General features: G+C 38.2%; 1 protein-coding gene across 2 annotated transcripts in view; it reads right to left on the reverse strand.

Annotated features, from left to right (window-relative positions):
* The window catches only part of LOC128698263 (cocaine esterase), a 30908-nt gene extending 10566 nt beyond the window's left edge, over positions 1-20342 (reverse strand). Inside the window, exons 1-10 of one of the 2 annotated variants that reach the window (XM_070098587.1) lie at positions 19860-19993; positions 18381-18573; positions 17856-17987; positions 10259-10412; positions 7572-7757; positions 6804-6997; positions 6037-6220; positions 4732-4815; positions 4336-4436; positions 1196-1278 (exon numbers count right to left, since the gene is read on the reverse strand). In XM_070098587.1, coding sequence (XP_069954688.1) covers positions 1196-1278; positions 4336-4436; positions 4732-4815; positions 6037-6220; positions 6804-6997; positions 7572-7757; positions 10259-10412; positions 17856-17987; positions 18381-18572 — 1310 coding nt within the window. In that variant the 5' untranslated portion in view covers position 18573; positions 19860-19993. Of the gene's footprint in view, positions 1-1195; positions 1279-4335; positions 4437-4731; positions 4816-6036; positions 6221-6803; positions 6998-7571; positions 7758-10258; positions 10413-17855; positions 17988-18380; positions 18574-19859 lie in introns of both variants that reach the window. The other variant, XM_070098586.1, reaches the window with a different exon arrangement.
* Between the last annotated feature and the right edge of the window lie 1837 nt (positions 20343-22179).

The following is a 22179-nucleotide window of genomic DNA, read 5'->3' on the forward strand; positions in this document are numbered from 1 at the left end:
TTCATATAGTCGGACTTGAGTCCTGGAAATGGGAAGTACAATGCCTGCACTTTAAAGGAGGGGTTTGGGATATTGGCAGTTTGGAGGGATATGTTGTGTATCTTTATACGTATATGCTTCTAAACTGTTGTATTCTGAGCACCTCTGCAAAAACAGTGATAATGTGTGAGTGTGGTGAAAGTGTTGAATGATGATGAAAGTATTTTCTTTTTGGGGATTTTCTTTCTTTTTTGGGTCACCCTGCCTCGGTGGGAGACGGCCGAATTGTTAAAAAAAAAAAATATACACATGTATATATATGCTTGTACATGTACGTGTAGTGACCTAAGTGTAAGAAGAAGTAGCAAGGCGTACCTGAAACCTTGCATGTTTATGAGACAGAAAAAAGACACCAGCAATCCTACCATTATGTAAAACAATTACAGATTTCAGTTTTACACTCACTTGGCAGGACAGTAGTACCTCCCTGGGCGGTTGCTGTCTACCAACCTACTACCTTCAATCCACACATTTAGTAGTATTTCTGTTTAATTTAACTGTAATGATCTATTCTTCATTATTTTCACTGTCACATTGAGTATTACTCATTGCATAAGCCTTTTTCTGCCTTATCTCGAATTGACTCTCATTGATTCTCTAACGAAGGCTAGTGCCACAGATGTGAGAGAGTAGAGAGACAATCAGACAGCCATGATGATTTAAGTTATCTACATTAGAGAGAGCTGGTGAGTCAAGTTAATAGTGTGTATCTTATGAAAAGCTGATGGAAGATTGAGTCCCCATGAGACCTTGTACCAAATGACCCACATGGCTATAAGTATAATAATTAAAGCACAGGAAGTTTTCCATATACCAAGACTGATGGAAGTTTGTTGTGGCATGAAAGATCAAGAGATCATTGGGTATACAGCGCATATCTGCCATGGAGGTAAACATCACTGGGTCGTTCATTAACAAGATGGATGACTACATGGACAGAGGCCTTGGCTAGAAAGTCTCATCAAGTCAATTAAGAGCATAATTCATGTCACCAACAAGGTGTATAACTACACATGTCCAAATATGATGAATCCAACTTCAGATTTAAAATTAAATCAGAGGTCAAGAAAGATTATTTAAAACACCATGCTTTGTGTGGATCACTGATATTAGATTGTTTTTATTGTTTTAGATGAAAAACTTGATTACTACCAACCTTAACATGCGTGTTGGAGTGTGCTGAGAGAGGAAGTTAGCAGTAGTTAGGATCCCAGCCTTGTAGTGAATGTCTCCAAACATCTGTACAATATTCACATAATCGCTTAGTTAATAGAGCATTGCTAGTTTCATAGGCTAGTATATTTTTGTAACAAAGGATATGCTTTATTATAATGTTTATGTGGGTGTTATTATTTTGTAAATAACTCAATATTATTGTTACTAAATAATTTTGTAAAAATGTTTATTATTATAACCCCTTCTCCCGTATAAATTACTAAATTTAAAAGAGAAACTTTCGTTTTTCTTTTTGGGCCACCCTGCCTTGGTGGGATATGGCCGGTGTGTTGAAAGAAAGAAGAAAGTTTATTATTATATATGCCATACTCATCCTACAGGATGAGTATGGCATGCATAATGAAGATATCAAACTAATCCACAAATAACTCACTTTTGAGAGGAAACTAGATGGTGTTTTGCTTCATCTTGGACTGCTGTGACTTAATAATAGTTAGGGATGGACTGAAATATCTTTCAGAGTTCCCTCTCCAAAGTGTGGGTTATTAGCGAATTGTTCCAGCTACAGTATTGTGACTTGTTCTTCTATTAATCTAATAGATTTTGTCAAATACAAAAGTGTAATAAGTAGCGGCCAATGGCAGAAACCTACATGGTGACAATAAAGCAATATGAGTGCAAAATATGAATACATAATGATCCCCAGAACTATTAATAGGTAACACTTTTTTTAACACACCATTATTTTTTAACACACCAGCCATCTCCCACTGAAGTAGTGTGACTGCAATGGAAAGAGACAATGCATTCACTGTCATTCATTCAACTGCTGTCTTGCAAAAGCATCCTGACATCGCAGTTCAGATGGCTCTGCGAAATCCAGCATCTTCACTCCTTTAGAGTGTAGGACTGTACTATATTATGCACACCAAAACCTATCTGTGGGTAGCAGCAACCCTATACCCATTCTGTAGGTGGTAGTCACACCATACCCATCCTGTGGGGGATGTGGTAGTCAAAAAATTACAGAGGCACATTTTGAAACCAAGGCCTGGGCTCCCAACATTTTTGAGAGCTAAGCAAGGTACAGTAGTAATGAACTACAATATGTATTTACAAATTTATGAATTATTAGCAACAGTAAGGGTTTTTTTTTTAGTCATGAATTTATTCACAATTAAAACACTTAATATTATTTACAATACAATAGTATTCAGCAAGTTATGGTTGTATTTAGGAAAGTTAAAGTGGTTATAATTATTTTACAATAATCAAAGGGTAATCTGATTGTGATGTCACCACACTTCTGGAAAGACAGCAAATGAGTGAATGTTGGTGAATGTGTTTTCTTCTTTGGGTAACCCTGCCTAGTCGAGAGATGGTCATAGAGTAAAAAAGAAAAAAAAGAAGCCAAGTCAGAGTATTTTTCCAGAACTGGTGGTAATATGAAACTTTACATAAAATACTCTGACATTTCTCGAGCATTTGTGAATTGTCTCTGAATTTATGATTTTTTTTTTTTTTTTTTTGCATTCAAGCACAATAGTGGCAACAGTTCCTCTTTCAAGGTTTACATTTAGCATGGTCTACATTAGCTGGTGGGAATCCTCCCTGAGGTACCTACAGCCCAGCCAAAGATGGGCAGTAGTGTCATCCAGTAGTCTGCTGGTTTTGCTGGAAGCACCATAGACATGTGACCCCTCCTGTATGATAGAATGATGGTAGAAGGATTGACTTATCAGTTTTCCTGTCTTGTCATGAAAGTCCAATTGAAGTTTTTCTGCATTGTCTTCAGGTTACTAGTTGACAGACCAAAGATGTAATCAACTCTCTCTTTGAAGGCATATGCCTCTGCCAATTCACCAGTTCTATCATGAGTTTGAAGGTCAGTGTAAAATGGAATCTACAAGCTGTGTACTCTGCCTCCTTTGTCTACAAATCTACCATACCTGCATCTGACTTCTGACACTAGTATGTCACAACTGACACACAGAGTTAACAATATTTATATATGTTAGAGAATTATTTACAATTAATGTGTCAGCTTAAATACATGAACATATTTGAGTGCAACAATTTCTATACAGGAGACATCACTGCACATCACAACTATGAAGACTAATTTACTGGTCCACCAGTGTAGCCTTGATGACCAGGTTTGTGTATCTCAATTCATTCGAGGGGAAGTTGCCTTGATACCAATGAAGGGCTCTTGATTCAAGAAATTGGAGCTACCATTTCCTTGCTTGGATCAAACCTATTTACCTCCCATTTCCCAGGGATTATATGTCCCTATGGACTTCCAGCAAGCATGCATGAGCGGGTTAGATAGGAGTGAATGGAGATGAATGGTTTTTGGGACCTAATGAGCTGTTGGAGTGTGAGTAGGGTAATATTTTACGAAGGGATTCAGGGAAACCAGTTAGCTGAAGTTGAGTCCTGAAAATGAGAAGTACAATGCCTGCAGTTTAAAGGAGGGTTTGGGATATTGGCAGTTTGGAGGGACTCCTCAACTGTCGTATCTGAGCACTTCTGCAAAGATAGTGATTATGTATTTGTGATGGTGAAAGTGTTGAATGATGATGAAAGTACTTTTTGGGTTTTTCTTTCTTTTTGGGTTACCCTGCCTCGGTGGGAAACGACCGATGTGTTAAAAAAAATACAGAAGAAGAATCAGACAAAACAGATGAAGAAATTGAGATTTGAGTCCTGGAAATGGGAAGTACAATGCCTGCACTTTAAAGGAGGGGTTTGGGATATTGGCAGTTCAGAGGGACATCTAAACTGTCGTATCTGAGCGCCTCTACAAAGACTGGGATTATGTACGAGTTTTTTGTCTTTTTTTTTTTTAGGGTTTTTCTTTCTTTTTGGGTGACCCTGCCTTGGTGGGAAATGGCCGACGTGTTAAAAAAAAATTATAGGGACAAGTGCTCAACTCAAAGGGGTCATACAGTGTCAGGGAAATGAGTGGCAATCAGGCTTGATCCCAGGAACGAAAGGTCAGGTCCAGTTACTTGGATCAGGAGCACCTCCTGAGCAACATAGAACCTCTCTGAACTTCCCTTAAGGGAATAATAATAATTATAATGCATTTTGAACATCACATTATACACAACTTACCTCTGCTAAGCCCGGCAGAATTTCGTTGATATCGTCGAACATAATTCCTGGGAAATAAAACTCTGCAAACTCTTGCTTGTGAAGACTTGGGTCAGGGAAGTCTGTGGAGGCAAGAACACAGTGATGTTATTCCAACCCTTACATTATCAATTTTGCACAGCAATGTATAACCCTAGTGGGTTTAGCACTTGGTTTTATATATATTTTTTTTTCAACAAGTCGGCCGTCTCCCACCGAGGCAGGGTGACCCAAAAAGAAAGAAAATCCCCAAAAAGAAGATACTTTCATCATCATTCAACACTTTCACCTCACTCACATCATACCTTGTATATTTATTTATTTATTTATCTGAATATACAGTAATAATACTACTACTACTAATAATAACGAACTTACAGCATTCCTTGAGAAGCATTTCAAGAAGAATTTTCAGAAAATCTGGGTTTTCTTGCAGCCTTTGCAGCAAAAAGTCGTAAAACACTGCAACACAAATTATTCATTAATTCAATATACCTGCACACTGAACCTTCTATGAAAATAAAACCTATTAAGATGATCTTATGAATTATTTTCCACCTGCCACTATTACAATTAAAAACTGCATTATTATTTACATACTGCACTGAACAGACCATCTAATCACAGAACAACTGGGGATGGAACCCATGGGAAGCGAGTCCTAAAATACAGGCCAATGTGATGTCCACTGGATCACTCTATGACCCTTGTGGGTTTAGCACTTAGTTTTGATTATAATAATATCCAATGGATCATACTGGCCTAGTAAGTCATCTAACTAGTGTCATCTATAGTACATAGAAATAAAGCTAGTTAGATTACAAGGCTGGTATGGTCCTGTGGTTAATGCACTGGCCTGAGAGCTTTAGGACACTTGCCATGGGTTCAAGTACCACCCGGCCTGTGACTTGTCCATGATTGTGTTATTATGATTTCAAGAGTCACAACGGAATATCTAGCGCTTCAAATCTATGCATAATTTATAAAATACTGATACCACTGAGGTAAGATGACTCAACAAAAAGGAAACACATTCGCCACATTCATTCAGCAGCACTTATCAGAAGTTTATGGAAATCACACGACTCTCTGAACTGCGACATCCTCAGCCCTGACTCACAAAATCGCAGCAACACGATTGCAAACAAACCACCCCACGGGTGGGGCTAGAACCTGTGGTCAGAGCTGTAAAACTCCAGATCGACATGTTATTCACTGGGCCAGCTTGCAATAAGATCCATCCAACTAGGTATATTTATACACCAAAGGAAGGTTAGCATAGGCACCACTGACCACAAATGCAAGTTTTTACAGATGAATCCCCCGCCAGTGTGGCTGTGATGCAACCTAGCTCAAGTACCCTCAAAGCTGTCATCGTGACTTGCAAAATCGCGAGTCATGATGACCGTGGTTTCAAGCCCCACCTGTGGTATGGTTTATCCTCAGCCCTCCCTCAAAGTGCAGGAACTGTTGTACTGTATTAATATTCATCTTGTGTATTTAACATGAATGTAATAATCACAAATTCTATTATTTTTACCTTTTTTCTCAATCCTTACACCCTATAGATTGTTTGTGTATTCTCTGCTCACGTATTTCAGTTAATAGTAAACTAAGACAATGTTGTGTATCTTTTGTTAAATATGCATTTAAATAACATATACAAGTCTGCTGATGTCTCACTCATGTCAACGAGGTAACTGCCCACGTCCTTGGTCACACTCATGAGCACAGGCACCTTGTGGAAATCACCATTAGTCAGGGCTTCCAGTGGATGCTTGTCCAGGAAGATGGGCATCCCAGTGTCATGTTCTGTCTGCTGAACATGTGGAGCCAGTCTATGATTCCCCACCAGTGGGTCGCGACCCTGCAAATATTGTAAGACTTTAGTTTATGTAGCAGCATATATGCAGAAATGCACATTTTTGTAATCAGTTCATATAAGCACTAAATATATGATTTTTTATGGGGCCAATTGGTATGCAATAAGCCAAGGAAAAGGCTTGGGTTGTATCCCTGGAGAGGGTTTCATGGATCAATGCACCCGCAGTCCGGTCTGACCAGGCCTCCCTGTGAATCAGGGCTTGATCAACCAGGCTGTTACTGATGGCCGCATGCAAACCAACATACAAACCACAGCCTCGCTGATCAGGTACTGACTTTAGGTGCCTATCTAGTGCCTTCTTGAAGACAGCCAGGGGGTCTATTAGTAATCCCCCTTATGTATGCTGGGAGGCAGTTGAACAGTCTTGGGCTCCTGGCACTTATTGTGTTAAGGACCCAAGACTGTTCAACTGCCTCCCAGCATACATAAGACCAAAAGTTCCAGCTAATGGGCTAACATATGACTAATATCCTTGTCAGGAAAAACTCATCTTATTTTCTGATAATAAAATACTACCTATCACAAAAAGAAAATATTATCCACTAGCATCAGTAGTAGGTTCTACCTCAATAATGAGCTGAGCACCTTCTAGGAGCTCTGCCTGGTCGAGCTCCTGGAAGCACTGCACAAGGAGACGCTGGTCGTGAGGAGGACACTTGAGGTAGTTGGCTAGGATGAGCATTAAGCGATGGTTCCTGCGGTTCAAGGCCCATGGTGACAGCGGCGACCCTGACAGCGACAACACACGATGGAACAGACCTGTCATAACAACACTATTAGGCTTATCTTCTTAGGAATAGCATCAGTTGTATTGCTGCGAAGGTCAGACAGGTGTGTGGACCAAGACACAAGCAAGCTCTTAGTTATATTTTGTCCAAATTAAATTTTTTTTTTATATATATACTCACATTTATATAAACGTTAATCTTATTCAAAATTTGTTTGTTTGGGTCGCTAACAGCCTGATAGATCAGAGTATCTAGCCTTCACAACTCCTTATGCTTAATAATCCCCATGGATTTAGCATTCTACGAAGACAACAATTTTGTTAGTACTTGTTTTTCCCAATAAATTGTCAAATACTCTAATCTTCGTAATGCACGTGACCTGACCTCACCTGACCCTGGGTGTTTCCTCTGTTCTCAATGACCAGGTTTTCTTTCTGCTTATCTTCACATTTTTTGTTTTATTCCTGACTCGACAATGGTCTAGAACGTGCTGAAACCTCGCCTAGTTTTTATTTCCCCTTTTGTCTCTAAACCTGTAGAGGTCATACAGCGTCTTGGGCAATGGACAGATGACAACCTTAACCTCAAAAAAGAAAAGCACTCACCTTGTGACAAGGGAGACATCATGTGGTAGACAGCAGCAGCACCACCTGCACAGTCTCCTGCCAGTGTCACTTCATTTGGGTTGCCACCAAAGGCTGCTATATTGTGTTGTACCCAGTGTAGAGCTTCCACCTGGTCCATCATACCCATGTTTCCTGAACTGTGCCCGGTACTAGTGGCGAAGAACCCTACAGAGAAGTTTCTTAATTTGTTGGGTTAAAAGCCCATCAACCCTATGTGGGTCATTGGGTGACAGCCAATAAACTTACGCTTAACACTGACAAAACCTACTACATTATGTTTGGTAGCAGAGCAGGAGATGCGCAAATTAACATTAAGATCGACAACACTCTAATTGCCAGACATAATGAGGGCAAATTCCTAGGCCTATACCTCGACAACAACCTGAACTTCAGCACCCATATCCAACACATAACCAAAAAAGTATCCAAAACGGTTGGGATCCTCTCCAAGATACGATACTACGTGCCGCAAACTGCCCTTCTCACACTATACCATTCACTTATATATCCATACCTCACCTATGCTATCTGTGCTTGGGGTTCAACTGCAGCAACACACCTAAAGCCAATAATAACCCAACAAAAAGCCGCAGTAAGAATAATCACTAAATCCCATCCCTGGCAACACACCCCCCCACTCTTCATAGATCTAAACTTACTCCCTGTTCAGTACATCCACACTTACTACTGTGCAATCTACATCTACAGGACCTTAAATTCCAATATTAACCTTGACCTAAAACGCTTTCTTGATAGTTGTGACAGAACCCACAGGCACAACACCAGACACAAACATCTCTATGACATTCCCCGTGTCCGACTAAACCTTTACAAAAATTCAATGTATGTCAAAGGCCCTAAAATCTGGAACACCCTACCTGAAAATTCTAAAACTGCAGACACATTCATCACCTTCAAAACTACCATCAGAAAACATCTTATCTCCCTGATACACCCTGTCAACTAATTACACGAATACCACCTGGTGGTTAACACTTACACTCACTCACCCATTTGACCATAAACAGAAATATCAATCTCAATCTCAAAATAATGAATCTTAACTAGTCATAAGTTGGCCTGTGATACTCCAATACTGAAACTATATATAGTGCCAAAACAAAAGCATTCACATTGCTAAACTCACAAACACTTATTATTTAGTCACTTAGCCATTATACCAACTTACCTCATAATTTTGTAATATTTTAAACTTTAGATTTAATTTAAGTCTGCCCAAAATGCCTAGCCATGCTAGGTGTTCTAGTGGTACACTCTGTAATTATTATTTTACTACATGTAAACCACACAATAACCAAATTCTGTAAACTCAGCATTGTAATCCTTATAGAGAATAAACTTTGAATTTGAATTTGAATTAAGGTCTTAGTTCATCTATGAACCAAAATCAAGAATACCACATAAACTCATGGAGTATGTACACAGAAGATATGTGGAAAATTATTTTTTATTATTTGAGGAATATGTTGAACTCTAACAGTGACAACAATGTTTTAGAAGAAAGCAATTACAAGAGATGGTAAAACAAAGATGTTAAAAAATTAAGTAATTATATTAAATACAGTGGACCCCCGGTTAACGATATTTTTTCACTCCAGATGTATGTTCAGGTGCCAGTACTGACCGAATTTGTTCCCATAAGGAATATTGTGAAGTAGATTAGTCCATTTCAGACCCCCAAACATACACGTACAAACGCACTTACATAAATACTTACATAATTGGTAGCATTCGGAGGTGATCGTTATGCGGGGGTCCACTGTACACTAATTATATATCTATCTCATTCAATTTTATTGCTTGGTTTACTAGGATTAAATACTATCAACTACACGAGGATCGTTAAGGCTGCGTGTCACCATGTACCACCAATGATATATTGTTTAGCAAATTTTGCTATATAGTGCTAAATTACAAAACTGAAAGATCCCCAAAATTCAGATGTATATAATGATTAAAAAATTAGTCAACTGGTAACTTAGTTATGAGACTGAATCTTGTCTAATGACTTTCAAGTTTGTTGTGCTGAATTCGTACAATAGCTCATACAGTAACTATGACAAAAATGATATTCTCAACTGGTTACCACGTAAAAAATACCATTCATAGATACAGATAATTTCAAAATAATTCGAGTTTCCTACCCTGAGTGGTACTGATAAATGAAAGATTGATTAGGCCAGTGGACTAATAAGGCAATATATTAACAGTACCTCCATTTGTATGTACATCCTTGATACTTAGTAGCAGAACACATGTGAGTCCTCCTCTTATTTTAAAGGGTGTCAAGAAACAATTTCCAGCAAAATGATTTTTCTTTACAGCGAAATGACTCGGTCGAATGATCAAGACCTCAGTAAAGCATGTTAATTAATAACAAAAAAGGCACAATACCGTGACTGGAACGATACACAAATAACCCACACATAAAAGACAGAAGCTTACGGCGACGTTTCGGTCAGACTTAGACCGAGTCGGACCGAAACGTCGTTGTAAGCTTCTCTTTTATGTGCGGGTTATTTGTGTAAAGCATGTTAATAATATTTTTTAGCCCTTTCTCCTGACGAACGTCCTTCGAGGCCCCAATAAACGGGTCATCATCAAGATGCCATTATCTAATGAACGATATATACATGCATACATACCTAGAAGTCCGAGACGATACTGTGGGATGACAAGGACTATGTCTCGATCCATCAAGTAAGACTCGTCAAGGGCTGCTGCTCCACCCACCACAAAACTACCACCATGCAGCCACACCAATACAGGCAGACTCTTCTTTTCTCCCGACTCAGGCAGCTGCCACATGATAGGAGTTAGGTTAGGTTAGGTAAGGTTCGTCAGGAAACAGGACAAGTGTCTCCTGACGCGGGTCTTAGATGATAACCCACCGTTGGAGCTTTTGGTCATCTGACCGAGGCCTTCCGCTGGCTTACCGGTCCATCCCTTTAAATATTATAGTCATATTTATAACTATTTCTTAAAGACTAAGTACATGTACAAACAACAAAATTAGCATCATTTGAACCTTGGGTACATAATTTTTTTTACAGTGATCTTAAGTACACACAGAGTGTACACTATACATATTTAATTAAGGATACATCAATACAATCAAACAATGAGACTTATATCCACTAGGAGTCCCTGTTTATTTGAATACTCATAAGTGAAAGAACTTGGATTTGATTCCTCGATGAGATGTGACATATAATCATGTTTCCCCATAACCTGTTGCCCTTGTGCAACTATCATTATAAATAAATTCATAGGTGTTAGTCGGCTGTTGTGGGTCACATCATAGGGAATGGTAGTGTGGAAAATACTGTATATATTTTCCAGAAATTCAGTATTTATATGTAAATAGATGGCCATACTGTATTTAATAATATTTGTCATAGAAAACGGAAAGCCTGCGTCTGCGCAGACAAGACTCGCCATCTTGGTTTTGAATTGAACAGAACGTTAGAGTGAATGGGAAAATTTTTTCGTGCTCTAGAGGTTAAAATTGGGCTGACACCTCTCAAATAGGAGGCGAAATTGTTGGATGTGCATTCCTGCATAATTTGAGTATCAGGCGACTGGACAAGACAGCTCCAGGAACCTCAGATAAGTCTGTTTATGTTTAATTCTGGCCAGTAATTTCATAAATTTAGACAGTGAGGTTTTCTGGGTATAATACACATTAATCTCCAGTCAAATTGGTGAGTGATATTAAGATATATTTTCCTTCTGTTATGTAATTGTGTATATATATAACCAATTATTATTTTTAATATACAGTCCACAAATTTATATATTTACTAGTATTCCTGGTGTATGTATAATTCATTTAATTAATAGGTCCAGAGCAACTTGTGGATATGACAGTGGTAGGTATCGAAGGGGGACATTTTTTTGCGACCTAGGTGTCCCAAATTCCTACTTGTCTATGTAACATTGATAAATAATAATTATCTTTGTTATCATTTACTGTTATGTACATAATTAGTTACATTCAGATAAATGCAATTTTCCACATTTAATTTGCCCGTTGGTCCTTCGAACCGGAGGTAATTAGTGAAGTCATTAATTGGTTAATTACTTAATAATTGTATGTGAAATGACAGAAGGAGGTGGATGTTAAGTTCACAAATTTATTTAAAGTGTAGTGGATTATAATTATTACAATATTAATTTGATAAGATAATTCTGGCCAAGATTTATATCAATGTATGTGTAATTGATAAGGCAAGTGTTGCTAATTATATTAATGTGTATAATATTAATTTTGCTATGCCAAATTCTGGCAAGGATTTATATTAATTTGTATAATAATTCTGATAAGCCAAGGCTGGCTAAAGGTTTGTATTAATGTACATTTAAAATTTATATATAAATTTCTTACGTGTGTAATTGCTAAGCTCAAGTGTAGCTAACATTATTAATGTGTATTTAAAATTTATATTACAATTTTTTACATGTGATTGCTAAGCTCAAGTAGCTAGAATTTATTTAAAGGTAAGTTGTACTATTTACCTTTATAAAGTGCATAATTTAGTACATAATCAGTGTTATTAAGTTGAATTTAATACATTGCATCATGGCTGAAAATGAGGAAATTAATATAGAAAAACATATGGAATATAGAGTAAAGAAAGCATCAATACAGGCTAAAAAAGTTCATGTAACCAAGGCATATAATAAGTGCTTGGAATTAATGAATCAAGAAACTGTGAATACTGATTTAAAATTGTATTTAGATGCTTTAGGTAATAGATATGATTCATACAAATTATATTACAACAAATATGAAGGAGATTTATTAGTAAACTGTGTAGATGAGACTGAAGTAGATCTCATAATTAATCAGTATTATGAATTAGAGGAAAAGATTCTTTCTTGTAAAAGTCAGGCCTTGAATAAATTAAAATGTGTAAACCAAGCAGTTGGTCAGTCTGCTCCAACAAATAATATGTCTTTGCCAAAACTCCCAGAATTGTGTTTGCCTGTGTTTAATCCTGGAGAAAATTGGGAGGAATTTTGGTCAATTTTTAAAGCAGCTGTGCATGACAGGAGTGACTTAGCCTGTGTAACTAAATTATTTTACCTCAAAGGACAGGTAAGAGGAGATGCTCACATACTCATACAAGCCTTTCCCAATGTAAATGACTCTTACAAGGAAGCAGTTGACTTGTTGAAGGTCACTTATGGTAATATAGAACAAAGTAGGTTGGATCTAGTGAATATCATTGTTAATTTAAAATCCCCAGATCACACTTACAAAGGTTTACAGCAGTTTAGAGTTAAACTGGAGAGCACTCTCAAAACTTTAAGTAATAAATATAATCTGAAGAATTCAGACTGGTTATTGAGTGCCATGATACAGAATAAATTAAACTATGAACATTAAAATGGTATAAAATACCGACAGGTTGACTCTCAAACAAATATCACAAGGGTTATTTTGGTCTGGAGGAAATAAGACTAGGTCTACAAGAATTGATTGTGCAGTTGCAGACCAGCCAACTAACTCATTTTAAAGATGCAACACATGATAACTCTGAGGAAGTTTCACAAAGGGAAAAATGATCCCAATGTTAATAATCAAAATTCATTTCCTAAAAGGAGTTACATAGGGGCATATCAAGCAGCAGGAATTAGAAATAATGATTCTCCACAAGGTAAGAAGAATAAGTACCCTCCTAAGACTAGCCCAGTTAATAAGAAACCAGTCAAAGAAAGGAGAGATTGTCTTTTCTGCAAGGGTACTCATTTTTCTAAGAATTGCAATGCATACAATTCATGGAATGATAAAGTTGAAAGATTGGAGGAACTTGACAGATGTATCAGATGTTTAGGTAATCACAATGTAAAGGATTGTTATGCCTAATTAAACTTCTGTTATCAATGTCACAAAGGAAGACACCATATAGTCATGTGTAAGGGTCTATATGATAATGTTGATAATAATGATAATGTTGACAATCCTGACACAACAGTGGCTAATGTAAAAATTGCTGCTAATGTTAATAATGATGGTTTTGCTGAAGTAGCCTTAACTGTGTTACAGGTAAAAATTGATGATAAAAGGCATAAATCAAAAAATGTAACTGCATTATTAGACCAAGGATCCCAATGTACTTTCATTAAACGTAAATGTCTTGATGGTATGAAAGTACAGATGGGAGATCCCACAACTTTAAAATTATCTGGTTTTCTCTCGGATAAAAGGGCTCAATTGTATGACACTGTTTACGTAACTGTCAGGTTGGGCAATGAGAAAAAACGTGTTAATGCAGTAATTGTAGATAGACTTCCAGAGAAATTATCTACAGTAGGGCTTAGTAAAGCTACAGAAAGACTTTCACATAATGTAAATTTAGCACCTTCTGGTGTAAGTGATGATTCTGTAGGCCCAATAAATATTTTGATAGGTAGTGACTATTATGCCTCCTTTGTAAAGGGTATGGTAAAGAAATGTGGTGTCACCCTTTTGAAGACTGCAGGAGGTCATGTAATGTATGGTAGGATTCCTCGTAATAATAATTCATGACTAGAGGAAACTACAAATACCATAACTGTGTGTCTTACTCATGAAGTCGTGCCCCAGTATAATTCTTCCATAGAGGATGGTGTTGAGCCAGTGCATAAATTGTGGGAATTAGACAGCATTGGAATAAATGTAAATGAAGAAAGTCCAGACGATTCTTTTACTCAGGAGCAATACCTGAGAGATGTAAAATTTGAATCTGGACAATACTGGGTACGACTTCCGTGGAGACTGAACCATCCAGAATTGCCCACTAATTACAGAATGGCATATGGACAATTAAAGGCTCAGCTCCGCGAACTGGGTAAGACACCAGAATTGTTAAATGCCTATAATGATATAATTGCTGAGCAGTTAATTAATAAATTTATAGAAGAGGTACCTCCTGAGCAAGCCAAAATTTATGGTCACTATTTGCCCCATCACGGAGTGAAGAAGGATTCTAAGACCACTCCTTTGAGGATTGTGTTTAATTGTAGTGCCAGGAGTAACAAAAATGTACCTAGTTTAAATGACGGTTTGATGACAGGTCCGTCGTTGACGGAAAAATTAGGAGATATGTATCTTATTAAATTTCAGAGTGAAGCACTATGCCTTTACGGCTGACATAAGTAAAGCTTTCCTAAGAGTGGGTTTACAAGAGGCTGACCGGGATTGTACCCGCTTCTTATGGCCTGAGAATCCTATTGACCCACTTAGCCCTCTGAAAACCTTTCGCTTTAGGAGCGTATTATTTGGTGCTACATCCAGTCCGTTCCTACTTCAAGCGACGATAAATGCACACCTTAAATGTACGGGAAGTCCACTGAGTAAAGTAATGAGCAAACAATTCTATGTGGACAATTTCCTGGGTGTGACGTCAAATGAAGAGGAACTGTTTATGACTTATGGAGAGGTTAATAAAATAATGCAAAGTGCAAATATGCCTCTGAGGGAATGGAATAGTAATTCGTCCAAATTAAAGGACAAAATAAGTAAAGATTACCCTGGAGATGAAGTGCCAAAATGTAGTAATGTATTGGGTTTAACTTGGGATACTGAGAGAGATTTGTTAATGTTAAAACCTAATAATTACAGTATGCCCAATAAATTAACTAAGAGAGTTTTGCTTGCTGAAGTTTCCAAATGTTTTGATCCACTAGGTTTAGTGTCACCCCTTACTATAAGAGGGAAATTATTAATTCAGGAAGCATGGAAACTTAAATGTGCTTGGGATGAAATTCTACCTGAGGAATTCATTAACAGGTGAGATGAATTAATTGGTGATTATGAAAAATTTCCAATGTTGGAGTTCCCACGCCAGGTGGCCAATCCAAATGGGAAAAATGTACTCGACATTTTTTGTGATGCTTCAAAATTGGCATATGGGCAGTTGCTTATCTTCAATGTAATAGTGTTATTTCTCTTGTTATGTCTAAGGCTAAATTGTCTCCAATTAAATCACATACCTTACCTCAGTTGGAATTAACAGCCATTTATGTAGGTGTCAAATTAGCTAATTATATAAGAAATAATTTGCAGGAGATAAATATTAGCGACACTGTAATTTGGTCTGATAATGAGGTATCCTTACAATGGATTCGCAATGGAAACAGTAAAATTGTGTACATACAAAACAGAGTCACTGAAATTTATCAGATGCAAGAGAAGTATAATAGTTTGGGTCAGCATATGTTAACATTTAATCATATACCTGGTGAGGAGAATCCAGCTGATTTCTTGTCTCGAGGTTTACTTTATGCTAAATTTGTAAATGCTGTATCATGGTTTAAAGGACCGAGCTGGTTGGTAAATAAAGCTAATTGGCCTGTACAAAAGGCGTACATTGCTCCTGTTGAAATTACTGTGACCACTGCTCCAATAGTTTGTCCTTCTTTATCCATTGATATAAATAGGTATTCTTCTTTACCCAAACTGATCAATGTAACTAAGTTGGTGTTTGAATTTCTAAACAAGATAAATATTTCATATAAGTTTTCACATCCTCTTGAATATTGGCTAAAGAAGGTACAGGAGGAAATCTATGGAAATGAGATTAAATTGAGGATGGAAAGAAAAATTGTGAAAGGTTCTATAATAGAGAAATTGGGGCTGTATTTAGAGAACAATGTAATTAGGTGCAGAGGTAGGTTACAAAATGCTGAATTGGGTGATTATGCTAAACACCCTATCTTACTGCCCAAAACTCATCATCTAACAAATTTGATTGTTCTAAATGCCCATAAAAATGTAATGCATGGTGGGGTACAAGATACCTTAAATTGTATTAGGGAAACTTTCTGGATTCCACAAGGACGGCAAAGTGTAAAAAGGGTGATTAAATCTTGTGTAATATGTCGCCGTGTGGATGCCAGATCCTATATGTACCCAGGTCCTCCACCGTTGCCAAATCAGCAATTTGAGTCGTTTAGCAACAACCTCCGCCTGGCCGCAGTGTGGAAAATACTGCATATATTTTCCAGAAATTTAGTATTTATATGTAAATAGATGGCCATACTGTATTTAATAATATTTATCATAGAAAACGGAAAGCCTGCGTCTACGCAGACGAGACTCGCCATCTTGGTTTTGAATTGAACAGAACGTTAGAGTGAATGGGAAAAAAATTTCGTGCTCTAGAGGATAAAATTGGGCTGACACCTCTCAAATAGGAGGCGAAATTGTTGGATGTGCATTCCTGCATAATTTGAGTATCAGGCGACTGGACAAGACAGCTCCAGGAACCTCAGATAAGTCTGTTTATGTTTAATTCTGACCAGTAATTTCATAAATTTAGACAGTGAGGTTTTCTGGGTATAATACACATTAATCTCCAGTCAAATTGGTGAGTGATATTAAGATATATTTTCCTTCTGTTATGTAATTGTGTATATATATAACCATTTATTATTTTTAATATACAGTCCACAAATTTATATATTTACCAGTATTCCTGGTGTATGTATAATTCATTTAATTAATAGGTCCAGAGCAACTTGTGGATATGACAGTGGTAGGTATCGAAGGGGGACATTTTTTTGCGACCTAGGTGTCCCAAATTCCTACTTGTCTATGTAACATTGATAAATAATAATTATCTTTGTTATCATTTACTGTTATGTACATAATTAGTTACATTCAGATAAATACAATTTTCCACAGGTAGTTTACTGTAGATAAGACTGACCTCTGAAATACGCTTTTAGCTATGTAAAAACTAGTCTGCAAAATCATGTACAAACGTATGGACCTCGGATAAAGCCTATCTTATTTTCGGGAGAACAAGGAGTTTTATTATTGGAGAGACCAGCCAAAGGAACACATGGAAACTGATTATTCAGACGAGTCACAGAGATGTCAGGAGAGAGTTTCACATCAGAGCAACAGTGGAATGAAGTGTGGGACGTCATGGTGGAGTCAGAATCACACATGGTAGAGACGTGAACACTTTACCCAGCGGTGAGTTTAGATTTAAAGGACTATTGATCGCACGTTTATTCCTTAATTAAAATGAGATGAATATAAACTCTAAGTGAGCCATATAGAAATATAAATCGCTCAACCAGTATACACTGAGAGATGTGTATACTGGTTGAGTGTGTTTACTCGTCTATATGTGGTTGCAGGAGTCGAGTCATAGCTCCTGGCCCAGTGTGTGTGTACACAGAACTAACACTCACGAACTAGCAAGATAATTACACAGCTGCAGATAAGGAATAAAACGTAACTACCTTGGGTGTGTAGATATACAGATTGAGGCAATCCTCGACTCCAGTTGTTATGCCCAGAGCTGCCTGGGCACAGGGCATACCAGGGTGTGTGGCATCCAGTACCCCGTCCCACTCCACTCCAGTCACTGGCGCCTGCAACCGTATTAACATTACACATTAACATAGCTCCAGATTACCATTATTAGTATTATTATTATTATTATAACCCACATAGAAACTCAGGAGATTAATTGATCAGTATATTTCAACCCCCTTCTGGGGTCATCTGCTGAAGAGGATCCCAGAAAGGGGTCGAAATATACAGATAAATTAATCTCCTGAGTTTCTGTCACCATATTAGGTTATTACTGAGCACTGACAAGTGTTCATTACACTTTAGTTATTATATATTCATGGTAAAGCGTTAAACAAGTAGGGGGCCATACAGCGCCTGGGGAATGGGATGCAATTAGGTTTGATCCAAGGAGGTGGGGAAAGGTAGCTCTCCAGTCCCTCGAATCAAGAGCATTTGTGTTATCATCTTACCATGAACCTGTTTTTTGCGACGGGTGCCTGAGCGTATGGTATGGCATTGAAGGCATGGTAATGGCGCCCACTCTGGCTCTCCTTAATGGTGCCTCTGACAACACCGCCGCCCACCCTCACCTCGGCTCCACCCTCACCTTGCCCGCCCACCACCGCCCACGTCAGCGCCGCCCACGCCCACCACCACGCCATCCTTCAAGATAAACAAGTTCATAATGCTTTGATTTTATGATTAATATCTTTTTTTTCAAGATAACCATGATTGTTTATTGAAAAAGAATTATATTTATAATAATTACATTAAGACTTACCATTGTACAGTAGGTCCTTCAGGGTAGAAACATAATAATTAAAATAATTTCTTGAAAGATAATTCATAGGCATAATCGTGCATTTTAGGTATTAATGAAGTCACATTATAATCATAACTAAGCGCTAAACCCACAAGGGTCATGCAGAAATAAGTCACAATACCATGACTACAACAAAAGTCTATAATTTTGAAATTAAAATTATCACAATTCTATATAAACTACCCCTCAAGGGAGGTTCCTTGACGCTGGTGAGGGGCTCTTGATCTAGGGAATTGGATCTGTGCTCCAGTTCCCTGAATTAAGCCTGGATGCCTTCCACACCCCCATAGGCGCGGTATAATCCTACGGGTTTAGCGCGACAAATTATGTCTGTGTGAACAACTCATTACGACTTACTAGATCAATAACTTGTAAATAGTTCATTATCTCTGCATATTAAATATATTAAAATGTTATATGACTGCTTTGGGTCGCATCCTGGTGGAAAATGCTATGGGAATGTGTTTGAAGTAAGTTTATTTAGGTACAGGTACACATTATTATAATCTAAACCCACGAGAGACTTACAACGACTGGTACACACAAGTACAAGTATCATAAACTACTCAGGATAACCCAAAAAAGTCAAAGTAATAATATCTTTATTTCTACAAGTACATGTACAAGGTATACAGACCATATCTGACATCAATGTCATACTACTATATAGAAAGCCGCTTGTTATGCTGAGCATTTTGGGCAAATTAGGTCAATTTTGTCCCGGGATGCGACCATACCAGTCGACTAACACCTAGATACCTATTTTACTGATGGGTGAACATAAATAACCGGTGTAAAGAAACACGCCCAATGTTTTTACCCTCGCCGGGAATCGAACCCGGACATCACCGTGAGAAGGGAGAGCTGTAGCCACCAGGCCACGAGCCATCTAAACACCTGCCCCGAGTGACTTATTTCCATTGGGGTCTTGGTGAAAGATGCTGGACTACACTACGAAGTCATCTCTCAGACACCCACATTTTCGTTCCAGTGTCATGTCACACCTTCGACGTTCTTAGCCAAAATGATATACTGACGTGCAGACAGATGGGTAAAAAGTGAACTCAGTATGAAGCATTTTTTTGTTGTACAGTACGAAAAGAAGTTTTGAATTGAGTCAACTTACCTTGCTTCGAGTGCCAGATGCAAGCTGATGCAGCAGTGTGAGCTGATGCAGCAGTGTGAGCTGATGCAGCAGATGTGAGCTGATGCAGCAATGTGAGCTGATGCAGCAGATGTGAGCTGATGCAGCAGATGTGAGCTGATGCAGCAGATGTGAGCTGATGCAGCAGATGTGAGCTGATGCAGCAGATGTGAGCTGATGCAGCAATGTGAGCTGATGCAGCAATGTGAGCTGATGCAGCAGATGTGAGCTGATGCAGCAGATGTGAGCTGATGCAGCAATGTGAGCTGATGCAGCAATGTGAGCTGATGCAGCAGATGTGAGCTGATGCAGCAATGTGAGCTGATGCAGCACTGAGCTGATGCAGCAATGTGAGCTGATGCAGCAGATATGAGCTGATGCAGCAGATGTGGGAGAATGAGACGTGTGGCTGAAGTGTAGACCCGCTGCTGATAACCTCATCCTAATACAAACCATAATACACTACATGAGTTATTAGCATATTAAAGAAAACAAAGCGCTTAACCCGTGTAGATCATACACGCTGATTGTTATTATTAATAATATATATATATATATATATATATATATATATATATATATATATATATATATATATATATATATATATATATATATATATATTATATATATTTTTTTTTCAACAAGTCGGCCGTCTCCCACCGAGGCAGGGTGACCCAAAAAAGAAAGAAAATCCCCAAAAAGAAAATACTTTCATTATCATTCAACATTATATATATATATATATATATATATATATATATATATATATATATATATATATATATATATATATATATATATATATATATATATGACCCACAAGGACCATACAGCGCTGCACCAGTTAACCAGCTATACAGCCTATGCTGCATCCTATGATTGTTAAAAAATTGTCACTGTTATTATTTGGGACAGACGAGCCACCGAAATGTCTGGAAGTACTTCTTCAGTCTCAGATTGTATAATAATTTCTGCAAGTACATGTATAACGTATAAGGCCTAGCTGACATCAATAACATTCTACTATATAGAGAACCCCTTGTTATGCACAGCATTTCGGATAAATAGGTAAATTTTGTCCCCAGGATGCGACCCATACCAGTCGACTAACACCTAGGTACCTATTTTACTGCTAGGTAAACAGGGACAGCAAGTGTCTTTAAGGAAACACATCCTAATGTTTCCACCCGTACCGGGGATCGACCCCCGGACCTCTGCGCTAACAATCAAGCAATCACAACTATGCGCCAAACCTTGTCTCAGAGTGGTCGGAAAGTGAAATGATCTCGATGAGGAATCCTTACATAGTTTTAAGAGGAGGTACGATAGGGCTCACGAGGCTACGAGGGGGTGAATCTAGCGAGTGGCAACAGGCGGAGCCAAGAGCCGAGAATTAATCCTCGCAACTACAAATAAGCAAGCGCGCGCACACTCCAGAGATGGGACACAGCAGCAAGAGGTCACATTATAATAAAAAAAGCGCTAAACCTACAAGGGTCATACAGCGCCGCCGGGCAGGGAAGGATGCGGGGGTAATGGGTAGCAAGAGGGAAAGGGATGATTATTAGGTCATGGAGTAATAAAGGGTCACAGTTGGAAGTTGAAGACTCAAATGAATCACAGAGATGTTAAGAAGTATTTCTTCAGTCACAGAGTTGTCAGGAAGTGGAATAGTCTGGGAAGTGATGTAGTTGAGGCAGGATTCATATATAGTTTTAAGAAGAGGTATGATAAAGCTCATGGAGTAGGAAGTGTGACCTAGTAGCGGCCAGTGAAGAGGCGGGGCCAGGAGCTGTGACTCGACTCCTGCAACCACAACTAGGTGAGTACACTTCGGGCCCAGGAGCTGTGAATCCACCCCTGCAGCCACAAATAGGAGAGTACACATACACACGTTATCACTTATGGTAAACGAGACTTTCCTCAGCTATTTCAGAGTAAGCTTCACATGTCATTTGAAGCACAGATTTACAATTTAATTTCTATATTAAACTAATGTATTTAAACAAAATACATGTCAAGTTTCTTGTTAAGATCTTATAATATATTGATATGGTGATGCACCTCATAAAATAAGTAAATTAATTTGGTGCCAAGAGAGGTTGTATCCACTGACAGATGTTGGTGGGAACCTGACAGGTGGACACTGCTCAATGATAACCACTATACTCATGGGGGTAGCGCTCAACCCGTAGGGGTCACATAGCACCTAGGGAATGGGAAGCAATCAGGAAGATGGCTAGTCTCGGGGATCAAGAGCCCTTCATTGTATCAAGAACCCCTGGAGGGGTCTCAAACA

This window comes from Cherax quadricarinatus, chromosome 63, assembly GCF_038502225.1.
Source record: "Cherax quadricarinatus isolate ZL_2023a chromosome 63, ASM3850222v1, whole genome shotgun sequence".
Taxonomy (NCBI): domain Eukaryota; kingdom Metazoa; phylum Arthropoda; class Malacostraca; order Decapoda; family Parastacidae; genus Cherax; species Cherax quadricarinatus.